This window comes from Pagrus pagrus, assembly GCF_965226575.1.
Source record: "Pagrus pagrus genome assembly, chromosome: 19".
Taxonomy (NCBI): Eukaryota; Metazoa; Chordata; class Actinopteri; order Spariformes; family Sparidae; genus Pagrus; species Pagrus pagrus.
This window is the reverse complement of record NC_140203.1, coordinates 7,211,796-7,233,410: the sequence shown is the minus strand read 5'-3', so window position 1 is coordinate 7,233,410 and position 21,615 is coordinate 7,211,796. Positions and strand designations below refer to the sequence as shown.

At 41.4% G+C, this 21,615-nt stretch overlaps 1 protein-coding gene across 1 annotated transcript; it reads right to left on the bottom strand.

The window, feature by feature from the left end:
• Positions 1–302: 302 nt before the first annotated feature.
• Positions 303–21,035, bottom strand: ntrk2b (neurotrophic tyrosine kinase, receptor, type 2b). The gene is made up of 16 exons (XM_084382685.1): positions 20,272–21,035; positions 16,699–16,773; positions 16,543–16,614; positions 16,376–16,444; positions 16,141–16,292; positions 15,872–16,008; positions 14,334–14,466; positions 13,593–13,898; positions 12,586–12,620; positions 12,238–12,337; positions 11,152–11,340; positions 9,486–9,616; positions 9,173–9,345; positions 7,787–8,027; positions 5,260–5,418; positions 303–4,836 (listed from the first exon to the last, which is right to left on the bottom strand). The coding sequence occupies exons 1-16, from the start codon at positions 20,466–20,468 to the stop codon at positions 4,651–4,653; spliced, it is 2,355 nt and encodes a 784-aa protein (XP_084238811.1). The 5' UTR covers positions 20,469–21,035; the 3' UTR covers positions 303–4,650.
• Between the last annotated feature and the right edge of the window lie 580 nt (positions 21,036–21,615).

The window sequence follows — 21,615 nt, the reverse complement described above, 5'->3', positions numbered from 1 at the left end:
TTAAACAAACTAAATAAACAAACTCTCTTTGTTTTCATGGCTGAAATAACAAACTGAACTTAAAGGGCAACACAGTTTCATGCTATTTTACTTTGTTTATATTTGGCGGACCCTGCCGCAGTTGTCAGAGAGGACCACTGGTTTAATCTTTAACAATGTGTGTATATTATGAGCTCAATATGTTTTCAAATATGCATTTTCACTCTGCGCAAGAAAGCATACAAGCATATTTACCAAAGCGCTGAACGCTTCCTTTGAGTCGTGCACATCGAGACGAGAAGGATCGTGAGGGCACACGAGCGTATTGTAAGACATACCACCTTTATTAAATGCACAGTATCACAAGGAACATTTCCATTAATTGTGGATAAGCTACTCACATGATGCACAAAGCATTGAATTGATTGATAGAACTGGCTGATTAAAGCAGGATTAAATCTGCCAGGAGAGCACACACACACACACGCTCTGAAACACACACACACACACACACACACTCTTGCATACGGATGTCAGCCATCTTGGCGACATTAGGCACACACATACAAACACATACGCACTCTCTCTTTGTATTCACACAGTAAGTAAAATTTGTTATCTGCACAGGAATGAAAATTGTAATCTTTTTTTCTTTTACCATGTATTTACAAAAAAATCCTTAACCCCCCCTCCCCTCGAGATAGATTACATTCAAAAAAGGTCCCGACCCTTCTAGATTACATTCAAAATAATATACTATTCATGATGCAAAGTCACAGTTATTCATCTGAAAGAGGATCAAAATAGGCTACAGTCAGTCAGAGGTTGAGTGGTGGGGTTGTTCTGGCCGAGAGGCGACCTTTGGCCTCCTCGCCACTCGGCCACACGTCTGCTGGGGGGGGGGGGGGGGCGCCTGTCAGCGAGGAGAGATCCTGATGTGTTTTTTTATTTTTTATTTTCAAATCAAATCCAGAGTCTATGGTGCTCCTGCAGACAGACAGCTTCTCAGACAGCCTCTGTGTAAGCTCCCCATCACAGTGGAGAGGACAGAGGAGATCTTTTTTCTTTTTCTTTTTTTTTTTTCTTCAGAGAAAAAAAAAACACATTGTTCAAATCAAGTCCTCTGCAGATCAAAAGTTGCCAAAGAAAAAAAAAAGGATTGTATTCTCACTGGTATCATGAACGAGCACAAAGAAATTATACAATGTAGCACAAATAAAATCGTATTTACATATAGTATGTATTGCCAGTGGCCCATAACACGTTGTCTTCAATAGATGTCACACAGTTTTGACATGATACCTGCTTTAAAACAGATTATACTATTAAACGTAGCCTACTATTGATATAGACAAATATCAGAACTGTACAGAATGGACAGCGAGTTATGTACAGCGGACACGTGACTATTATACAGAACTGACAAACGCTGTAATAAAAACATAGAGGGACATTTTTATCCGGGACAGTGTGTCAGAGTTTTGCTTCGTTCATGGCCGGCGTAGCACGGGCGACATGTTTTTGTTTCGTCATTAAGTGCAGTTGAGGTCGAGGCGGAGAGCGCTGAGCACAGCCGCTCAGGTTGTGCATTTAGGGGGGTTGGGGTTGGAGGGGGGGGGGGTTAAGTTACGCTACAAAGTGCACTTAACTTATTGTCTCAGCAAAGAGGCGCACTGCTTTATGCCTCTATATGGAAATACATGACACTCATTATCAAGCTTAAGGTTAATACAGAAGTTCGTACTAGACACTCGGACCACCAGACTTACTTTAATATTTTAGCCTCTTTTTAATCTCAGGAAACGACACTATCGAGGACAATTTGGAAAATAAACTTCAAGGATGCATTAAAGGGCAATTCCAGTATTTTTAAACCAAGGCTCCATGGTGTGTAAATGATTTATACTTAGCAAAAGTTTTGGAGTCGGTCCAGTAGATCGTCTCAGCAGGCTGCAAAGGCTGCAGTGTAATCCTTTGGGGCAACTGCAACAGTCAAAGTTACGGCCGCTAACAGTGCTGTTGTTAAGGTTGTTGAGTGTCAGACAACGTGACGGAAACATAATAACGATGATGTGAAATTGAGTATGTAGTGCGTTTCACTGTCAGACAGCAGTTCGTTCAAGCACCACACTGGAGTTTAAATACATTATTTCATCACTAACTCTACCTTTGAGAACTTTTTACGCGAGCAATGAACTGCGTAGATTTCAAATATGGGCCATTTTATGAAAACAGACGGCGAATGGATAATATGCTCCAGCATTTTTCGGAGTCGAGAATCTCCACGAAGTGCCTGCGAGGGTAGCTAGCTAGCCAGCTGGCTAACTGCCTCGCTGGTCGCCTTGCAAAGATCCTTTTTGTTAACCAGAAACACAGTGTGTTGTTCGAGGAGAGGTGTCGCTCTGAAATCTTGCAGGGTGAGTTGATGCAGCTGTTCCCTCAGCTAGATTGTCAAAATCAGTTAAATACTCAGCCATGACTTTGGAAATAACTCCAATCAGTCTCCTCTCTCCAACTCTGACGTCTTCCTGCAACACCTCACCTCTTGCGAGATTTCAGAGCGGGACTCGTGTTTCTGGCTACAAAAGGATCTTAAAAAGGTCGGAGTCATTTCTGTGATATAGTCAGTCACTTACAATAACAACACTTTTAGTCGATGTAACTTTGACAGTCGAAGGGATTACAATGCAGCCGTTGGATCCGTGCTGTGTGCTGAGGTGAACTGCTGGAGCGATGTTGGTAACATTTACACTCCCAATACATTTAAATAAAGGGCTCAGGTTTAAAAATACCAGAATTCCCCTTAAAGGTCCTCAGCCTGTACAAATGTGCTTTACCGATGCCCAAAGTGAGGAGCTGTGGGGCAGCTCAGAGAGATGAAAGCACCCCTGGGACACTTTAAGGCCAATCAGACTCTTAATTAACCCTTTTTACTGTGGTCTCCTACCCTTTTATGTAGCATTTAAGATTAGATCTTTAAAGTACACTCTTGTTATGTCAATAAATGACAAATAAACGAGTAGCAACTTCAATACATACAAAACCAAAGTGCTGAAAACAAAGAAATCCTCAAGGTATTCGATCTACATTAGTGCACAGCAAATTGCATCGAAATGCCCCGACAGTCTCTCTGAGAGAAGATCCCGAAGTTCATCTCCTCTCGTCAAACCATGAACACAATCTCATCACGACATTTGAAAACCTGCTTCTGAAGATGCATACAAAACCACATCACTTACAGATATGGGCCACCGAACAACAACGATTTGCTAAATGGCATTGCTGGTGAATGAAAAAAACAAAACAAAAAAACTGTGCTCACTTTTTCTTTTTTTTTTTTAAGGGCGGGGGGATAGGCACAGCTCAACACCGCCGAGTCCTCATTCTCTGTGCTTTAGATACATCAAATGAAAAGGCTGCGAGATGAGGAGAGCACTCCAACAACGTTTAAAAACACCACTTCGATAATAAAAGTGACCTGTTGTAACAGATATTTACATGAAATATGACAAATGTTATTGAAAAATTAAAAAAAACTCAAAAAAAGCTGTTTGCCCTTGAGTTTTTACAACTTCAACACTGATTTTACATGGGGAAGTCCTTCAGCGGACTAGAGTAGGTTATACATGACAGACACAGGCATTAACGAGAATCTATCTGGGTTTCACACTGATTTTTTGTTTTAAACATACGTGTATAATAGTCGGCCCAATTTGAGTACAAACAACATGACTTTAGTCTCTCAAATAGCACCAATTCAGCATGCGGATGATGCACCAATCGTTTCAGTTATGCATCCAAATTTCACACTTAAAAAATGAAGCTATTTGAAAGGATCCATGTATCATCTGCAGGAAAAATTGAACTCTGACGTATGCACTGCACTTTATTTGAAAGCATAAAGTCCTTTTATTTATACGCAGATTGACGAGACCAGTTCGATGATATTATACGTGTAGGTTTAAAGTTTCCGTAGACGACTCAAAAAAACTAATCGGCTGCTCCGTATGAAAACAGAAACAAGATTTGTAAACACAAATATTAATCCGTGACGTATAAAAGAAAGAAAGCTTGAGGAGAAGCCTAATGAGTCGCTCTCTCCTCCTGCAGATTATGTTGCTCTGTGTGACGAAGAAGACGAAGCTCTATCTACAAAGTTGTGTCCACACACTGTCCATCATGGAGACACGTTATTTTCCCTTTGTTCGTTCCCAGCAGTGAGTGATTATTTTAATGCGATGACGACAGAATAACCCAGTAATCACTGTTTCTGATTATCGGGTGTCATTTCTTTTTATGCCTTTAACATATAGGAGTGTTGATGGTTTCGGATAAAGTTACATAATCCTGTATGCATTTTGGTTTCCATTTGTGAAACATGCCTCAGTTAACGTCTGCGGATGGATAAGAAACAAAAAAAAAAAGAAGAAGCAAAAAGCAAATCACTCAAAATTTAAGGCTTTTTCTCGATGTGATGAGGACACGGACGATAGCATTTACAGTAACATTTACAGCCAGGTACTGTACACAGACGCGGGCGCTCACGCAGTCGCACGACCCTCACTTCCTCCTCTTCCCTCCGTCTCGTCATGTGCAGACAAACACGCACTCTCAGCATACCCAGCTCACACGCACACATGCACGCAAAGTACATACAAGAGGCCCGGTGCATCAGCCCAGTATGTCCAGGTACACAGGCGAGGCCTTGGCGAGGCTCTGGAGCATGCTGTGGATCTCCTTGATGTTCAGCCTCATGTAGGGCTCCCTCTGCCAGCAGCCCAGCATCAGGTCGTACACCTCTTTAGGACAGGTGCGGGGCCGCTGCAGCACGCGGCCCTGGGTGATGCACTCGATCACCTGCAGGAGAGAGGGGGACGAAACAAAGTCTGATGTTTGGCGAACAACATGAAAACGATTTAAATACGATAATCATTAGGTTTTCTCATTTATGCAGTGGTAATTGTTTTTTGAGATAAAATAAGCTTTCAGAGCTGAGCTGGTCTATATTATTATTTGGTTTAGTTGACATTCTGGTCTCAAACTGTTGTATCGTCATTTTTTGCTTCTTTGTTTGAATGTTAAAATATAAGAAAATGACAAAAACATTGTAGGAAGAAAGCGAACATGGACGCTTTTGATGAATATGATATAATAACGTCAGTGTAAATGGATATCATGAACTTAAGGCAGACTACTAATTTAAAGTGTCTCTATGAACACTGCTCGACCGCTGAGAGCCAGCGGTGACCGCAGTAACTGCGGAGCTCGTGTGACTCTGACCTCGTTGTTGGAGAGCTGGTACCAGGGCTGCTTGCCGTATGTGAAGATCTCCCACAGCACCACGCCGAGGCTCCACACGTCACTCTCTGTGGTGAACCGCCGGTACATGATGCTCTCTGGGGGCATCCAGCGGATTGGCAGCATCGTATGACCGCCCACCTGCAGATAGAGAGAGAGAGAGAGTCTCCATCAGAGAGTAAAAACATCTTCTGAACAGCTGCTGGTTGAACTGACTGCGCTTTATTTTTAGCCACATGTGTGGTTGTGTGGCCGTTTGGTTGATCCAGACTGAAATATCTCAGAAACTACTGCATGTATTGACGTGAAATTTGGTGAAGACATTCATGTCGTCCAGAGGATGAATTTTAATGACTGCGGTGATCCTCTGACTTTTCATCTTCTGCCCTGTGATGTAGTTCTGGGTCTGTGTTTTTTTAATTAAATATCTTGACAATGATTGAATTGATTGCTGGGAAATATGCTGCAAATATTCAGGGTCAATAGATGATAAATTCTTATGAGTTTGCTTTTCCTTGACTTCTTAACAGGCATACTGAATAAAATAGCACTTATATTATGTGACACAGCCGTTTGTTTCCATTGTTTGTGTGTAGATATACACTTTTGTTGGTTGTTTTATGTTCACAGTTACTTTACTGATTGATACTGAGGAATTAATTTAACTTTTTGTGGGTTTGGATGTTCAGTAAAATGCCAAGAAGACTAATAACGACCATGTGGAAGTGAATGGGAGTCCTAAGAAGAGAAAAGAAGAATCATCATGTAAAAACTAATTGGGTGGGGAAACACCTGTTTGTAGCCCATAAAACAACACATTTAAGTGAGCACACAGTTGAATCAACAATGCAAACAAATCTTAACATCATACCCTTCATACAAGTTGGATCTACTGCAGCACTGTTGTATTAAACCGCATTATTTTCTGCCTCGTGTACCTCATTAACTGGAAACTGAGTGTATACGCAGCAATTAAGTTGAGTCACCCGAGCATTCCTGTAACATGCCTGCTGTTCCTCACCCAATCAGTGTCTTTCTGTGCTCTTCCATCAGTTATTTCCTGTCTACTAAACGCATTTCCCTCCCTTCCCGTCGCCTCTTTTATCTAATCACCTTTACTGTACGTCCATCCCTTCACCACTTCACCTACATTAGCTCGTATTCGACACCAATTACCCAACAGTGAAGCGTAACTATTGTTACACGCTCCCTCTCTGCTGGCCAGGGTGTGGCACTGTGGCTGGTGATTGGCCTCGAGCCTTGCCAGGTGATAGCAGTCTGGCTGATTGGGAAAATCCAATAAGAGGGGGTAGGGCACTAGGCTCTGGTCTCTCTCTGGCTGAGGTATTATGTTTCTGATTTATGTTTATCTGATGGGTGCGGTAGTCCAGTTTTCGTGGCTTCATTTCAATTCAGGTTTAGTTGTTCTGTGGTGTTAGGGTCGAGGGTTAGCCCCCAGGTGGGTTGGTCTGGGAGGCTGGGTCAGTTTGTTTTGTTTGACTGTTTGTAATTAATTTAATAAATTGACCTTCCTTTAAAACTACAACTTGTTTGTCTTGTGTTAGACCTCATATAGACACTATATGACACTCTTTATGACCAGTGACTGTAATTCTATATAATTCTAGTTTCATTCACAACTAAACCGATCGTTAACTGCAGTTATATTAGTTTTCCTGGTTGATCTAATTTACTGTAGCAGCTTACAGCAGACGAGATGGCCTCGTATCGTCAGCTGCGTGCATGCTTTTGATTTCGCTTTGATAAAAACGTTTGATATCAGGAGTTAGTGACAGGCGCTGTTTATGGTGATCTTATCTGCCGCGGCAAATGCATCACTGAGATGATGTTTCTCGTGTGTGTGTGTGTTTGGATTTCTGACTCTGCTTCGGGCAGCAGAGGGCACTGTGGGATCTGAGACGGGAAATAAAATAATTCAATCTGCTCCTCAACGTGACAATTTATTCTTCTTTTTTTTATTTTATCCATCAAAGTGTGATATTTACATACAATATACTATAACTCCTCTATGGTTTAATATGATGCCGGTCATGCCGAGTGAAGGGAGGTTTTAACTCGCTGCCCTGGGAGAAAGAGACATGGCTGATGCATTTTTTTTGCACTGTTGGCCTTTATTACCATCGAAACAGTAATTTTATGCAGATTATAGAATTTGCATTTAAATGGTATTAAAAATAGATAAAATACCTCTGGTTGAAATTGTCATTTCTGCAGCTACACAGCTATTTCAGGCCAAAACTGGAATAAAATTCTAATTACATATTTGAGACGATGTGGCCGCATTTCCATATTTCTGTGTGTATATCAGAGGGTGTGTGTGTGTGTGTGTGTGTGTGTGTGTGTGTGTGTGTGTGTGTGTGTGTGTGTGTGTGTGTGTGTGTGTGTGTGTGTGTGTGTGTGTGTGTGTGTGTGTGTGTGTGTGTGTGTGTGTGTGTGTGTAAGATGAGGTGAGAATGGGGACAAAAATCAAAAAATACTTTGGACTCACTCTGTAGTAGTCTGTGCTGTAAACGTCTCTGGACATGCCAAAGTCTCCTATCTTGACCAGCAGGTTTTCTCCTACCAGGCAGTTCCTGGTTGCCAAGTCTCTGTGGACGAAGTGCTGGGAGGCCAGGTAGACCATGCCAGCAGCAATCTGCTGGGCAATGTGCAGCATCTGGGACTGGGTGAGCTCCACCAGGATACTGTGTTGACCGTCTGCCATTAGCACTGCATCAGGACCGTGGGACCTGCACCCAGAAACACTTCGTCAGAGCTTCAATCACTGAAGAAAATGACACATTGTAATGACCCCGTCCACTAGAAAACGGCGATTTTAAATACAACTTTCTACCATTTATATTCTGAGATTGTAAATTGAATGAAAATTGAATGAATTATCTTTGAGTTTTGTATTGTTGGTTAAATGAAACGTTTCTTTCTGGTGATCCATTTTCAAGTTTTTCTAATCTCAAGAGTTCACTATATCGCTTGAGAGCCATAGTAAGTGATTTTCCCATATTGCTCTGGACATAAAGCTAAACACACGAGCCAATGTAGCAGGTAAACACATTCTGTGAGTCCGGAGGAAGCGGAGTCGTTCTTTGTAGCTGCTCCGGCATCATCTCACGTGTGATCTGAGCTACTGAATTAAAATCTCCCTCCTCCCTCACATACATCCTGTGTTGATGTTGCAGTGGTCATCCTCTCTCTGCAGATCCTCATCAGGACATTCCTTCAGCACTCCTCTGGAACAAACACTCAGCATTTACAACCTTCAATGTGCTTCACCGTTTTCATTGTAATAGTAAAGGATTGTAATACTTCTTCCATCAGGGGTTACCGGACAAACATGTTTACAGAGACAGTTGAAAATGCTGAGAGTTTGTTCCAGAGCAGAGCTGAAGGAATGTCCGGATGAGGATCTACAGCTGCACAGCCAGAGAGACAATGACCTCGACAGCATGCCAAGTCACAGACCCGATCTTGCAAGACCGGGAGCAGAAATGCTCCCTTGCAAGGATGCTTTTCCACTCGCATACTCTGCTCTGTGTGCTTGTATTGTAATGGTTTTTATGTGTGTGGGTTTTGCCACTAATTAAACATCATATCCAGTAAGTCACAGCTCGCAGCCAAGAAATGGGTTGGCAGCCACCAATCAGTCAGTTTATGACGACCTGGGAATCAGCCCGAACACAGCAAAATAATAAGAACGTAAGAAAGAAAATCATGCATAGTGTACCTTTAAGGCTTTGTTATATATTGTTGTTAGGCTGCTGTAGCCGACATATTGAACATATCGACATGTGAGCAGTGTCAGTATTCTCATCTAAGCAAGACGTATATGTCCCAAAATGCTGAACTCTTCCTTTAGCTCGTGTGAAAATGAACCTACCTGAGGAACTTGTTTAGGTCACCATGTTTCATGTACTCAAACACCATGATGAGAGGGTCGCTCTCCACACACACTCCGTAGAAGGTGACGATGTGCTCGTGCTGCAGGTTGGTGAGAAGCTCGGCCTCTCTGTAGAAGTCCGCCCGGCCGCTCTCGTTGGCCTCTTTCAGAGTCTGACGAAGGGCAGAGACACGATGACAAGGGAGCCACAATCAGGAGCGTTGTCTACATTAATGTACATCTAGTCAATAGGAATCACTAACTGATTGACAGGTGCATTGATTATCTGAGAGAGTGGCTTCCTGATCCGTACCTTGACTGCCACGTGGAGCTTCTCCTGGTCTGGTGTCAGGTTGTAGCACTCGGCAAGAAACACCTTCCCGAAGGCTCCCTCTCCCAGCTCCCGCTTCAGCACGATGTTGTGTCTCTTGATGTGCTGGACGACTGAAATGCAGAAATAAGACAAATTGGGCTCAAGGTCACAAGTGTCGCTTGATTATGTAGTGGGAATTTTGGTGTACGTAAAATGTCTTTACTGGAAGGAGTTTGAGTGTTTTAGTCAGGAATATATCCCTTTAAGTCTACAGGTCAAATTAAATTAGGCTAAAAATGATGAGCAGTTTGATTTGGTAATTCATAAATTCACCTAGAAAATATTAGGAAAGCCACCCGCTGTCTTCTACAGCACAAGTTTACGTCTTCAGATGAAATAATTTGTCTGATGAACAGTCCAAAACTAAAAGGTATTTAAAACGACACAAAACAACTCGTTCGACTTCGTGGCAATAATTCTGTTGGAATTTCTTTATTACACCTTTGCAAAAACGACTTCTGGGAAGTGGCAGTAAATGTTAGCGACTTTCAGATCTCGCCAGATTATTGTTCCCTTTTGGCAGGAAATTCATAAAAATGTAATCATGTATTTGGAGTCAACATCCCGTTCAGATGTGGTACTGTAAACGCGGGTGACATCTCATTTGAAGGATGGAGTATCGATGATAACACGCTGCTACAAAATACTTTCAGGCCGTCAGGGAGGGAAAAAAGGGGGAAAATTACTAGCTAACAGTAGCTGCAGTTAGCTAGTTGGCTCAGTTACAATGCAGCTAGCGGTTTAGACTGGGAGCTCGGGAACCAGGGCCTGGGCATTGGACCGGGCCTGGGCTAGCTGGATAGCATGCTAACTTCAGTAGATATCTCTGTAACACACCAGATAGAGACCTTAATGTCAAAACTGCTATTTATTCACATTCTCCTCATAATTTAAGTGAATTTATACATATTCGCCCTTTGAGGTCAGACTTTGAGTGAGAATATGATGAAATATATTATTTCATGGCATCTACCAGCTCGGTCTTGATTCCCTTTTCTTTTTTTAATTCCTTTTTGTTTGTAGTATCTCAGGAGAAAGCTTACTTTGTTCTGTTGTTAATAATTGTGACCAGTGTTATAAAAGAAAACCTCTAGAAGAGACTTAGTTGCACTTGCACTGATACCGTGTCAAGTGATACATGTGAAATGAACAAAATACAAATAAAAATGTAAAAGAAAAAAATAAATCACAATAAAAATAAAACAAAATCTACATATTTTAAAGGCTAAAACTAGCAAATGTTTAACATTTTTGCTCGATAAATTACTTAAACAGTTATCACAATTGCTGACTGTTATTTTTCAGCCAATCAACAACTCGATTCAGCTCCAAATAAAATTTCTCAGAAGTAAAATGAATCATGTGCGTCCGAGAATGAAAAAATGTTTGATTCTACTGACTTGACCTCCTGTAAACAAGCTTGTGTGTCTGAACATCATGTGTAGGCTAAGTGTCCAGCTGCCCCCCCCCCCTGCAAGAGCAGGAGTCGCTATCACAATACAGCAGGATGCTGACAATAAATATGGCGTCGGGCAGTGACCCCTGCATGGATTTATCAGAAAAGGTCCGGGTTACCGGCCGTTTGCCGAGCGAGGCAGTAACTCACACGTGTCAGATTTCAGCATGCTGCCGGAGTTACGGAAGTACTGTGGGTTCTCAATGACAGGAATCTTTGTCATCCCAATGATCACTGCGTCTGGACCCATCTCCGAGGACGACGGGGTGTTGTTGCCATTGGAGACGTGATGAAGAGGGCTGGCAGAGTCATCGTCATTACTGATGACTGAGGAGGAGCCTGGGGAGCCACAGAGGAGGACAGAGAAGAGGAGGGGAGGGGAGAGAGAAGAAGGATTGTGGTCATACAGGAGGAAGAGGAGGAGGGAGAAAAAAGAGAAAATACAAGTTGTATACAAAGACAATAATGTATCAGCAGATCACAGGCCGACTAAATCAACATGAGAACAAAGTAGGACTTATCAATTCCTCTACAGTCATTGTGTCTCTGATTTAGTACTTATAAGTACTTTATAATCACTTCATTAATGGTTTAATGTAGTTGTAAGCAGACATAAGGATATTTAAGTGTTGTCATCAATGTATTTATCACATAAAACTCGCCTAATGAAGCATCCATAACTGTGCAGGATATGGCACATTTTCATTACATTAAATATCTTCATGAGTTTCGACCCCGCTAAAAAGATTTTAAACCTGCCTGTGAATTATTTGTACATGTGTAAACTCACTGTAAGGGTGTGTTTGTGTGTGCAATCATACAGCTACGTTATGCAAGTTGGAACGAACTGATCACACATCAGAGGATTTCTTGACAAATCAAATGCAATATGTGCAACAAAATAACGTTAAACTATAACACACAGAATCATGGTGTGTTACATAGTCTTAATTAACAAAAGAATAATTCGACATTTTGCGAAATTCTTTGTCTTGCTGAGAGTCAAATACCGCTCTCATGTGTATATACAAGGCTGCAGCCAGCAGCTGGTTAGCTTAGCATAGCACCAAGACTGGAAATGAGCTGGCTCTTTGTGCTCAGCCAAGATAACGTCTGCTGGCTTTAGCCTCACACATATGAGAGTGTCACCTTGTAACTCTCGGCAAGAAATAAGCGATACAAGAATAGGTGTATTTCCCAAAATGTCGAACTACTCCTTTAAGAAAATTAGTTCACCTTTAATACCAAATTTGGAGTTTCTTCCATATTTCAGAATGATGACCATCAGAACGCAACCGGTCAAGGCAACTCCTGCGATTCCCACAACTACATACACCTGAAAAGACAACACAAAGATTGTTAGAAACACAACGGTCGACAAAACGTCCTTTAGATCAGTGGTTACTAATCTGGGGTTGGGATCCCTATAACTACAAATTAAAGGAGTAAAAAAAAACATATTTATCATACATAAAACACTGATACATATTATTTTTGGACCTTTTTTTAAAAACAATTCAAACAAAACCAGGAAAAAGATTTATAAATTTCTGTAAATGGTCAGGACTGATGAGGATCACTTACTGCGACGCTGTCGTCCAAAGGAGGGAGCGGCGGGTCTGCAAATATCATAATCAAAATGCTTGTCAGAATATTTGAAAACAATGATAATAAAAGTTATTGATGACGAGTGCCATGTTACAGTATATATTACGGGCGGGGGGGAAATAGATACAGCATAGTATCATGATATTTTATGTGGCAATGTTTCATCGATGCACAACCTTGAAAAATATAAATTATTAACATTGCTGTAGGTTTTTAAGTGAATCTATCTGCTTGACATTTAGCTGCAATTAAAACAGATTGAAGCGAGCGAAACAGAATGAAAATGTTATCTTATTCGATAAAACAGATGTTGACAAAGTTTTCCCACATGCGGACTTACAGTAATTTGCAGTTGAATAAAGGTAACAAATCGCAATATATCCCAATATATGTTATCGCAATACGAAGCATACCGCCAAACGGTGCGGAGTCTCTGGTGAGTGCTGAGTTCACTCATTCACCTGAATCGTTGATGTTCATGGACGAGGTAATGTTTTAGTTTTATTCACGTTACGTTTTGTCACAATTGTGGACTTCCTTCCTCGCTCTATCGCGTAAGATATCGCGACCTTGAGTAAACTTGGACTTGAAGTCCTTGTCATTTTAATGCAAAAGTCGTACATATTGTATCTTTAGGAATTGCGATGATTTCTTATCGTGAGGCTTCTGGTGATTCCCAATCCCGAGAATATATAGTGTAGATATAGTGTGAGCGCTCTAAAGGTTCAAACACCTACCTGTCGTGTCTGGGCAGAGGCGAGATGCAAGAACAAGGACAAGAACAAGTAAGAGTTCATTTTAACTGCGTTTAAAGTTATTGTAAAACTACCAAAAAGAAAAATTGCTGCATTTAAAAAGCTGAATAATTACTTACAGTAGTAGTCGGGGTCATCTGTCAAAAAGGGGAACAAATCTATATGTTAGCTGTTGAAAGTACAAACCAGCCTCGGAAATGAACTGATTTCTAACAGAACGAATGACACCTGTAGGGTCGTAAGGCGGGTCGATGAACTGGGCTGAGACCGTCTTCTCGTCATGGCCGTACTCGTTTTTCGCCACCAGCCTGTACATGCCGTTGTGGATGTGCGTGGGGTTGACCAGCTGCAGGCAGCCGTGGTACTCGCTCTCGGTGAACAGGTGGATCATGGTGCGGATGTAGTCCTGCTCTAGGAGAAGCTTGTTCTCGTGGTACCACTGCAGCTCAGGCTTGGGGTTCCCCGTCACGCTGAAGGGGATGCACCAGTGGTGGTCGCGCTCCGGCCCCAGCAGCTGCTGGATGGTGGGGGCAACTGACACGGAGGCAACAGTAGAGGAAGAGTAATAACGGGGTGATAGGAAAGTCAACACCAGGAGTAAAAGCCAGTAGGAAAAGCAACAGTTATGGACTTAGAAAGGAGGAGAGAGACTGATGACACAACATCTGAACACTGACATCAGGAAAACGTGGATGAGGAAAATGAGGAGAAATGTGGCGGCGAACAAGCAGAGGAGTGTGGTCGGGCATGAGGAGCTTCACAGGAGGAAGAGTTATGGAAAGGAAACATGGAGAGTCAATAAGATTTCCCAAGAGACAGTAATGATAACAAACTGAGGAGCCTTGTGCTTCCACTGGAAATAACAAAGTCTTGAGGACACCATTTAAAAGATCATGAGAGGAAATTAGACGCATGCTATAGTTGGTTAACATTTACAGTCAGTGCTAACAGAAAAGTAGGAGTCCTTACAGAGAATGTTGAGCTGAATCGTGGCCTCCGTCTGACCGACCATGTTCTCAGCGCTGCATATGATCACCCTGCCGTTGTCATCAGGAGACAGGTCCGACAAGGTGAGGGTGCTCTTCATTCCTGAAGGATAAACCTGGAAACACAGCATCAATATTTACATTACATGTCCCATGTGTGTAAAATCGATTTGATGTTGATCTAAGAAAGTCACTCGTTCTTTTTTTTTAAAGGGTTACGCCACAATTTTACACATTAAAGTGTGTTTATAGGTCTAGGGGAGTACAACTGCATATGTGGGAAAAAGTAATACAAAAGCCTTTTGTGGCTCCAGAGGAAGCTGCATGTAATCTGATAAGTTGTCTCCAGTGATGTCACAAGTTGCATCGTGGGTAATGTAGGCACCAGGTTTTGAAAAGCGGTCAGCTGTTCATCATCATGCCCAGTTTAAAAGCAAATGATCGAAAACGATGCAGCAGAACCAGAGATATCACCTTTTTTACTCCACACATGCTTCTTCCTTTTCAAAACCTGCCGCCTACATTACCCACAACCCACCACTGTCTCTAATACATGCACACAGTGAGCTACTTGCTATAACATATCAACCCGAGACAGTCGTGACATATTTACACCACACATCGAGATTAAGGATACGACTATTTTTCCTTATTGTCACAGATCCTATGAAAAGACCAACAACAGCCACGTTTCCATAAAATGTCAAGAGAAAAGAAAATTTAAAAAATCAAAGCCAAAAGTAACGGAAAGTAATCGAGCTACATTACTTTTATATTGTCACACTTGGATTACGTTACCGACCACATTTTTTTAAAAGTAATAGTAGCTGTATCAGAAGACATTTTTATAGAAAAACCCTTAAATAATAATAATAATAAAATACGAATAACAAATACATCATGATGTACCGTCAAAGGTTATGATGAGATAAAACATTATTGATCTCCAGGTAGTCAGCAGTGTATAAAGAAGTTAAAATTAGCTCCACCTTTACCAGCAGCAACATTAAGGGATGGACATTAATATTTATAATCCAATCATTTAATAGGGAATATTCTATTCTAAAGGGGCCATTCTGCACAATGAGTACTTTATTGTAAGTATATTTTGGTGCGAGTACTTTTGTACTTTTATTCAAGGAGTTTTACCTGTAACAGAGGGTTTTTACTCTTTCTCTCAAGAAGAGGAATAAGCGACACACACGTTCTGGTAGGATTAAGTCTGTGTTGTGGTCTTTTCGTGGGATTTGTTAGTAAAATAAAATGAAAGAACATCACCAAACCTACATTTTACACGAGTCCTAGTCTCAAGTCTACGTCTCTATCCTATCATGACCTTCATCCTATTCTAGTTCACAGCTAGGAAACTTGAGCTCCTCTCATAAGTAATATTTCCGGCCACAGGCTTCAAATTTCCCAAGATGTTTTCCGCTCCACTCAAAGACCAATAATAAAAAAAAAAAAAACCAGGAGCCCAAAGTGGTGGACCTGTACCAGAGGTTTAAAGGGGAGGCTGCTCACCTCGTGGTGGGTAGAGAGCATATCAAGGTTCCACAGGATCTCAGGAGGAGGGGAGCCTGAGGCGGTGCACTCAGCTTCCACATTACTCCCCTGCATCTGTGTCACGTTTCTTGGGGTGACCTCTACGTTGGGAACCACTGTGTGAAACGACATGAAATATCTTTACATTGATTTGTTTGCAGATTCCTTTTCCGCCTTTGTTCCGACCTCTCTTTTTCTGTCCCTCTAAATGTTCGATATCTGCTTATTATAACGCGGTTTCACATTACCACAGCCGGGCGGAGTGAGCTTGACGAAGGACCTCGGCTTTCCTCTGTCGTCCAAGCACTTCAGGTCTTGACTGTCGGGGTCTTCGAGGAGCCTCAGTTTGATCCACAAGTTCTCACAAACACAATCCAGAGGGTTTCCGGACAGAAAGAGCCTGGAAAATACAAGCACACGAGCAGCACATGAGAAACTTGTTGTCTTTGGGTGCGCACCGCCGACAGTTTTGCGTACACTTACGGGAGCGACGAGTTAAAGTTCTGAAACGTTCTCCATGACAGAGTCGACAGGTTGTTGTCTCTGAGGTTTCTGAAATGAGAAAGCAAAGCAATGGAAGTCCGAACAAGGCTGTACGCACGTGTACGTCAATGAAACAACTCCAGAGGGTATTTAAAACGTTCTCTTACACGTATTGAAGTCTCGTATTGTTGTAAAATGCATCTGATGATATAGACGTCAATCTCGTTCTCATCACTGTTCTGTTGGAAGTTAAATCGTAGAGTTATCAGTTAGTGAAATACATCGTGATACATCGTGAAAAAACAAAAGGGGATGATACTTACAGGTTTCTGAGGTTTATGTAGTGCCTCAGACTGTTGTCATTGATGTCAAACAGTCTGTCTTGATTTGCAATGTATCTGTGAACAAAAATAGAAGAAAAACATGTTACGACACAGGTTCTTAGCAACATCATGGATTTATTTAAAGGGGCTCAAGGTAACAAATTTCATGTATTAATCACTTTTTTATCGGCCATGTGCAAGGAGATAGTAATGTGACCTTCCCCGTCCCTCTCGGTTTGCCTATAAAAGTTGTTTTTAAATGGTTTGTTCGTCTCACTGTCTCTCGCTGCTCCGCTAGCAGAGAGCAACAGTAGCTAACACAGCATAAACTAACAAACAGCTTCCAGCACGACACAGAAGTTTCACAGAGCCCCTTTAATGTAAAGTTTAAAGCAGAGATGATCTGCTGGTCAGCTGAATAAATTGATCTGAAACACTGCGTGTGTGATATAATCTTGTTAGTTACATGTTATATTGGGCAGATTTTAAATGTAGAAGGGTCAGACATTTTTAGCAGCCTTTAAAACCTTTTTTAAACTTTTGGTAATGACACATTTTAAACAAACGCAAATGAATTTAGTTAAAATTAGCAATGTTAGCATACAGTGACTTATGTGAACATGACATCTATAAGCATATTTGTGTGAGACATATATGGACATGTTATATATAAAATCTGATGACCATGATAGTGTTTTTTGCAAATATAGTCAGTTAAATTTTATATAAACTGCCTACATAACTGTCATATTCCTTGTCAGTATATTGTGAACCCGTGCAACAGCATGTATTTACACACTAGAGTGACAGATGTGCTCTTCTGTACTGTTGCTGACATTGTTTATATCAGTTGTATTTCTCACCATACATACAAAAATAATGGGGGGTTTTTTAAATAAAGATGAAATTGTACCTGCTTTTTATTGCAATGCCACAACTGCCACAAAAGGTGAATTAAAACATATCTTAGTCAACTCAAAACACATCTTTTTGCATCTGCTGCTATCCAACTTTTACTTGCCCTCTGTGTTCACAGTAACATATGTTGTCTTTATATGTGCTCTTGTATATAAACATTCTGACCTCTACGTGTTTGTATATTCTGGTAATGCTTCTTATTATTGTTTTATTGCACATTTGTTAAGTAACAAATATTCTTTTTCTAATGCTTTTTTAATGTGTTTTGTTAATGTTGCCTTTTGTTGCTGTTTTTATTATATGTACAGCCCTGTGAGCCATGTTTTGTTGATTGTATTCAATAAAATAAAAACTCTAAAGTCTACATCTTGCAATCTTTTCCTCAGTTTTCTGGGTAGACACATAAATTCATCAGTTTATCACTTTTGAAACACACTATTGGCGATGCGCAATATAACCGATAATAAACCTGCTTTTCATGGCCGATAGAGTTAAGGTAACAAAGACAGATAATCTCACAATTTTGTATTTTAAAGTTCCTAACGTGGAGTTTATGCGCACCTGAAAGTAAGGAAGGCTAAGATGTAGTGAGCAAAGATATCCCAGAGCTCTGAGAGTAAGATTTAATGTGTTAAAACTTGCTGACTTTTTTCCTTTCCTCAGTGAATCCTCGTGGATCATGTGCTGCAAATTGCAATCATGTTGTCTTCCTGTAGAGAAGTAAGTCAATAGAAGCACTTTTGCTTCATAGCATGTAACAGACACCAATAAATAGCTGATAATATACATTTCCCAGTATTGGTCTGATATATATCGTGCATCCCTTCGTACAACGGCATCACTTTGTGTCAAAAAGTGGTGGAGACATAAGGACTCAGATTAAATTATGTTTGTTAAATAGTCTTCAACATATGTGATTTAGACACTTCTTAAGCGAGCGACACTGTAACCTCCTGTGTAGGCTATAGTTGCTCTATACTGTAAATGACTGCAAACCCTCGGCTTTTCTAGCTAGCTTGCTATCAGCCCATCCAGTATATTATACTGTGATTCTACAGTATGCTGATCACACCTATTATCTATTATCTAATAAACAAGAGCGGTTTTCCTGCACTTGTTGTAGGCCGTTGCTTAGGATTAGTTTAGAGTGCACTGCATGTATATATTAGGCCCTGGGTTCAAATCTTTAACATTAATATGTAACATCTTATATGCTCTAAAAGTGATGGGGACAAAATCAGCCGTTTATACATAATATAGCTACAAAATGACATAAAAACTTCAGTCAAGACTGTTGAGCTTCTCAGCACCTTCCTCAAAATCTCCCATTTTTAATTCTTGGGAATAAAGACAAACTCCTGAAGCAGCACTGACCCTGTAGATTTCTGAAGATACTTTATTGTACAATATTGATTGATATTGAAATTATATTCTGATTCTACGGTATGCCGATCACCCCTTTTATCTAATAAATAAGAGCAGTTTTTCTTCACTTGTTGTAGGCTGTTGCTTAGGCTTAGTTTAGAGTGCACTGCATGTACATATTGGACCGTGTTAATGTTATTTGGTCATAATTTCACACCATTAAAACACTTTTTTTTTACAAATTGAGCTTTAAAAAGTGATGTGGACGAAATCAGCCATTTCATAAAGTGGTACATGGCGCCTGTGTCTACATAACACAGCTACAAAATACAATAAAAACTCCAATCAAGACTGTTGGGCATCTCCACCTAGGATTTAAAAATTCCTCTCTCGCATTTGTAATCCTTGGGAATAAAGACAAAACTCCTGAAGCAGCACTGACCCTGTAGATTTCTGAAGATACTTTAACTTGTAATAAACAAAAGTGCCTCCTCCCCACCCATCACCAAAAAATTTTAAACAAACTCCAACTTAGTGCATTGTTTTAAGGGACAACGTCTAATCTTTCCTGATGCTGTGAAGGGTTTGTTTACTTCGGCAATGCAGTTGTACACTTGTGCGGGCTTGTAGCAGCCGAGACAATCCTACACACACTGACGCAGATGAGGCTACATAACTATCGCCGGCTGTATACAACTGATGTGATCTCATGTGTAATGTGGTCATTTGGAGACGCTGGCTGTGTTTCTCGTCTCACCGCCGCCACCCCCCCCAAGCAAAAAGAGCCCGAATTAACACCTCGGAGGCTGCGCTGGGGCCTAACGCACATTTTTTTACTCCATCAGTGGCTCTGGAGCTGTTTTGTAAAGGAAACACCGAGTATAGTCCAAATAAGCCTGACGCGCACTCTCACCACCATTACGCACATACACACACACACACACACACACCGTCGTCGTTAGTCAGCCACACACACAACCACAAGTGCGCGCACATACACTAGGCTACATGATCTGACAAACCCATATGAGACTAAAATCACACGTTTTTGGGTTTGACATTAAGCGCAGAAGACAGATCTCTGTCCATCCACAAGGGTTGGACATGAAATATGTGATATCAGGCCTGCTGTTATTAATATTGCTCCTGATGTTATTATTATTAGTAGTATTATTTTTAATCCCAGCCCTCGGGTATTATTGCGACCTACGATCGAAGGTAGTTCTTTACGCATTGCATCCTAATAAGTTCATACGCCGCCTGTCTGCACGATCGTTTTCATACACTTACATCTCGGTGATGTTTTCCATGTCATCTAACGTGAGGACAGGGAAATCCTCGATCCCTGGTACGGAATCAATACAAACAATCCTTGAGATGCTGCAAGAGCAGGATGCGGGGCAAGCATCGCTAAATCTCCACAGCCCCATCAAAACCAAAAACAATCCAAGACGAGCCATGCCATATTCCCCCGCGCTGGAGTCCATCGCAGGTCCAATGATATCCCCCACGAATCCCCCAAAACAGAATCTGCTCAAATTGAATTAATGTTAAGATTTCCTCCCTCGCCGCCTTTATCTGGCCAAGTTAATCCTTTTCGACTCCGCAGGAAAGGAAAAAAAAAAAAAAAGAGAGAGACTACGCCGTCGGTGAGGAATGCGCAGAGCCCACGGTTTTAATATCAAGATGCCATGGACTGGCCTTCCTGTCTCCGCAGAGCTGGTATCACACTACTGCATATCGATGTCGTGAAGCAAGGTGTCAAGTGGTCCGTCCTGGTGCTGCTGCTGCTGCTGCTGCTGCTGTCTCACTCCTCTATCTCGGGCACAGACTGTTCGCCTCTGCCTTGTAAAACAAATATGAGGTGTTCCAGATGTTTATAGATCAATAGGCACGGCCCCCACGAGCGATTTCTCATATGTGTGGTGATGGGGGAGAAAACAGGAGAGACTGCACAGTGGAGTAAGGATGCGTGGTGATGCTGCGTGTGTAGGGAGGAAGGCTACCTGCATGCGTCTATCGATTATCGCCGAGGACGAGCGCATCTCCCCCCAGCCATCACCGGGATCGGGTTTACAGAGGGGAGATGGTGGCGATGATGATACCCCGGAGATCTCATTTCTGACAAGTTGTATTTATAGGAATGTGTTTGAGAGAAGAAAAAAAAAAATTATATATATATATTTATATTTTTAACATGCAACAAAAAACCCCAAAACATCACATGCTGCAGTCTCATTAGGCTGCAGCTGTGGGTCAGATGCCAGCTGTTTGTGGTGGGCACAACAACAATATGGATGTAAACTCTTGTGTTGTAGTTACTCTGAAGCCATGCATTGGATGAAAGCAGCGCTTTTTTTCCCCCCTCTCTCTCCACACCAACACTGTTGTACGGTTGGCCATTAGGCCTATAGTGTGACGTACGGTTGACGCACAAGACGGGGTGCATCTATGAAAAATAATTACCTATACTATGTCTGCAAGCTTCAAATGGGTCTCACTCCAATCACTGATCAGTGCACGATAGAGCAGGAATAAGGGGGGATCATTTAGGATAAAGATTGTATCTGTTAATTTTGACACATTACATCAACATATAAATTACAACCCACTGAAATCATTTGTAAAGGTTGT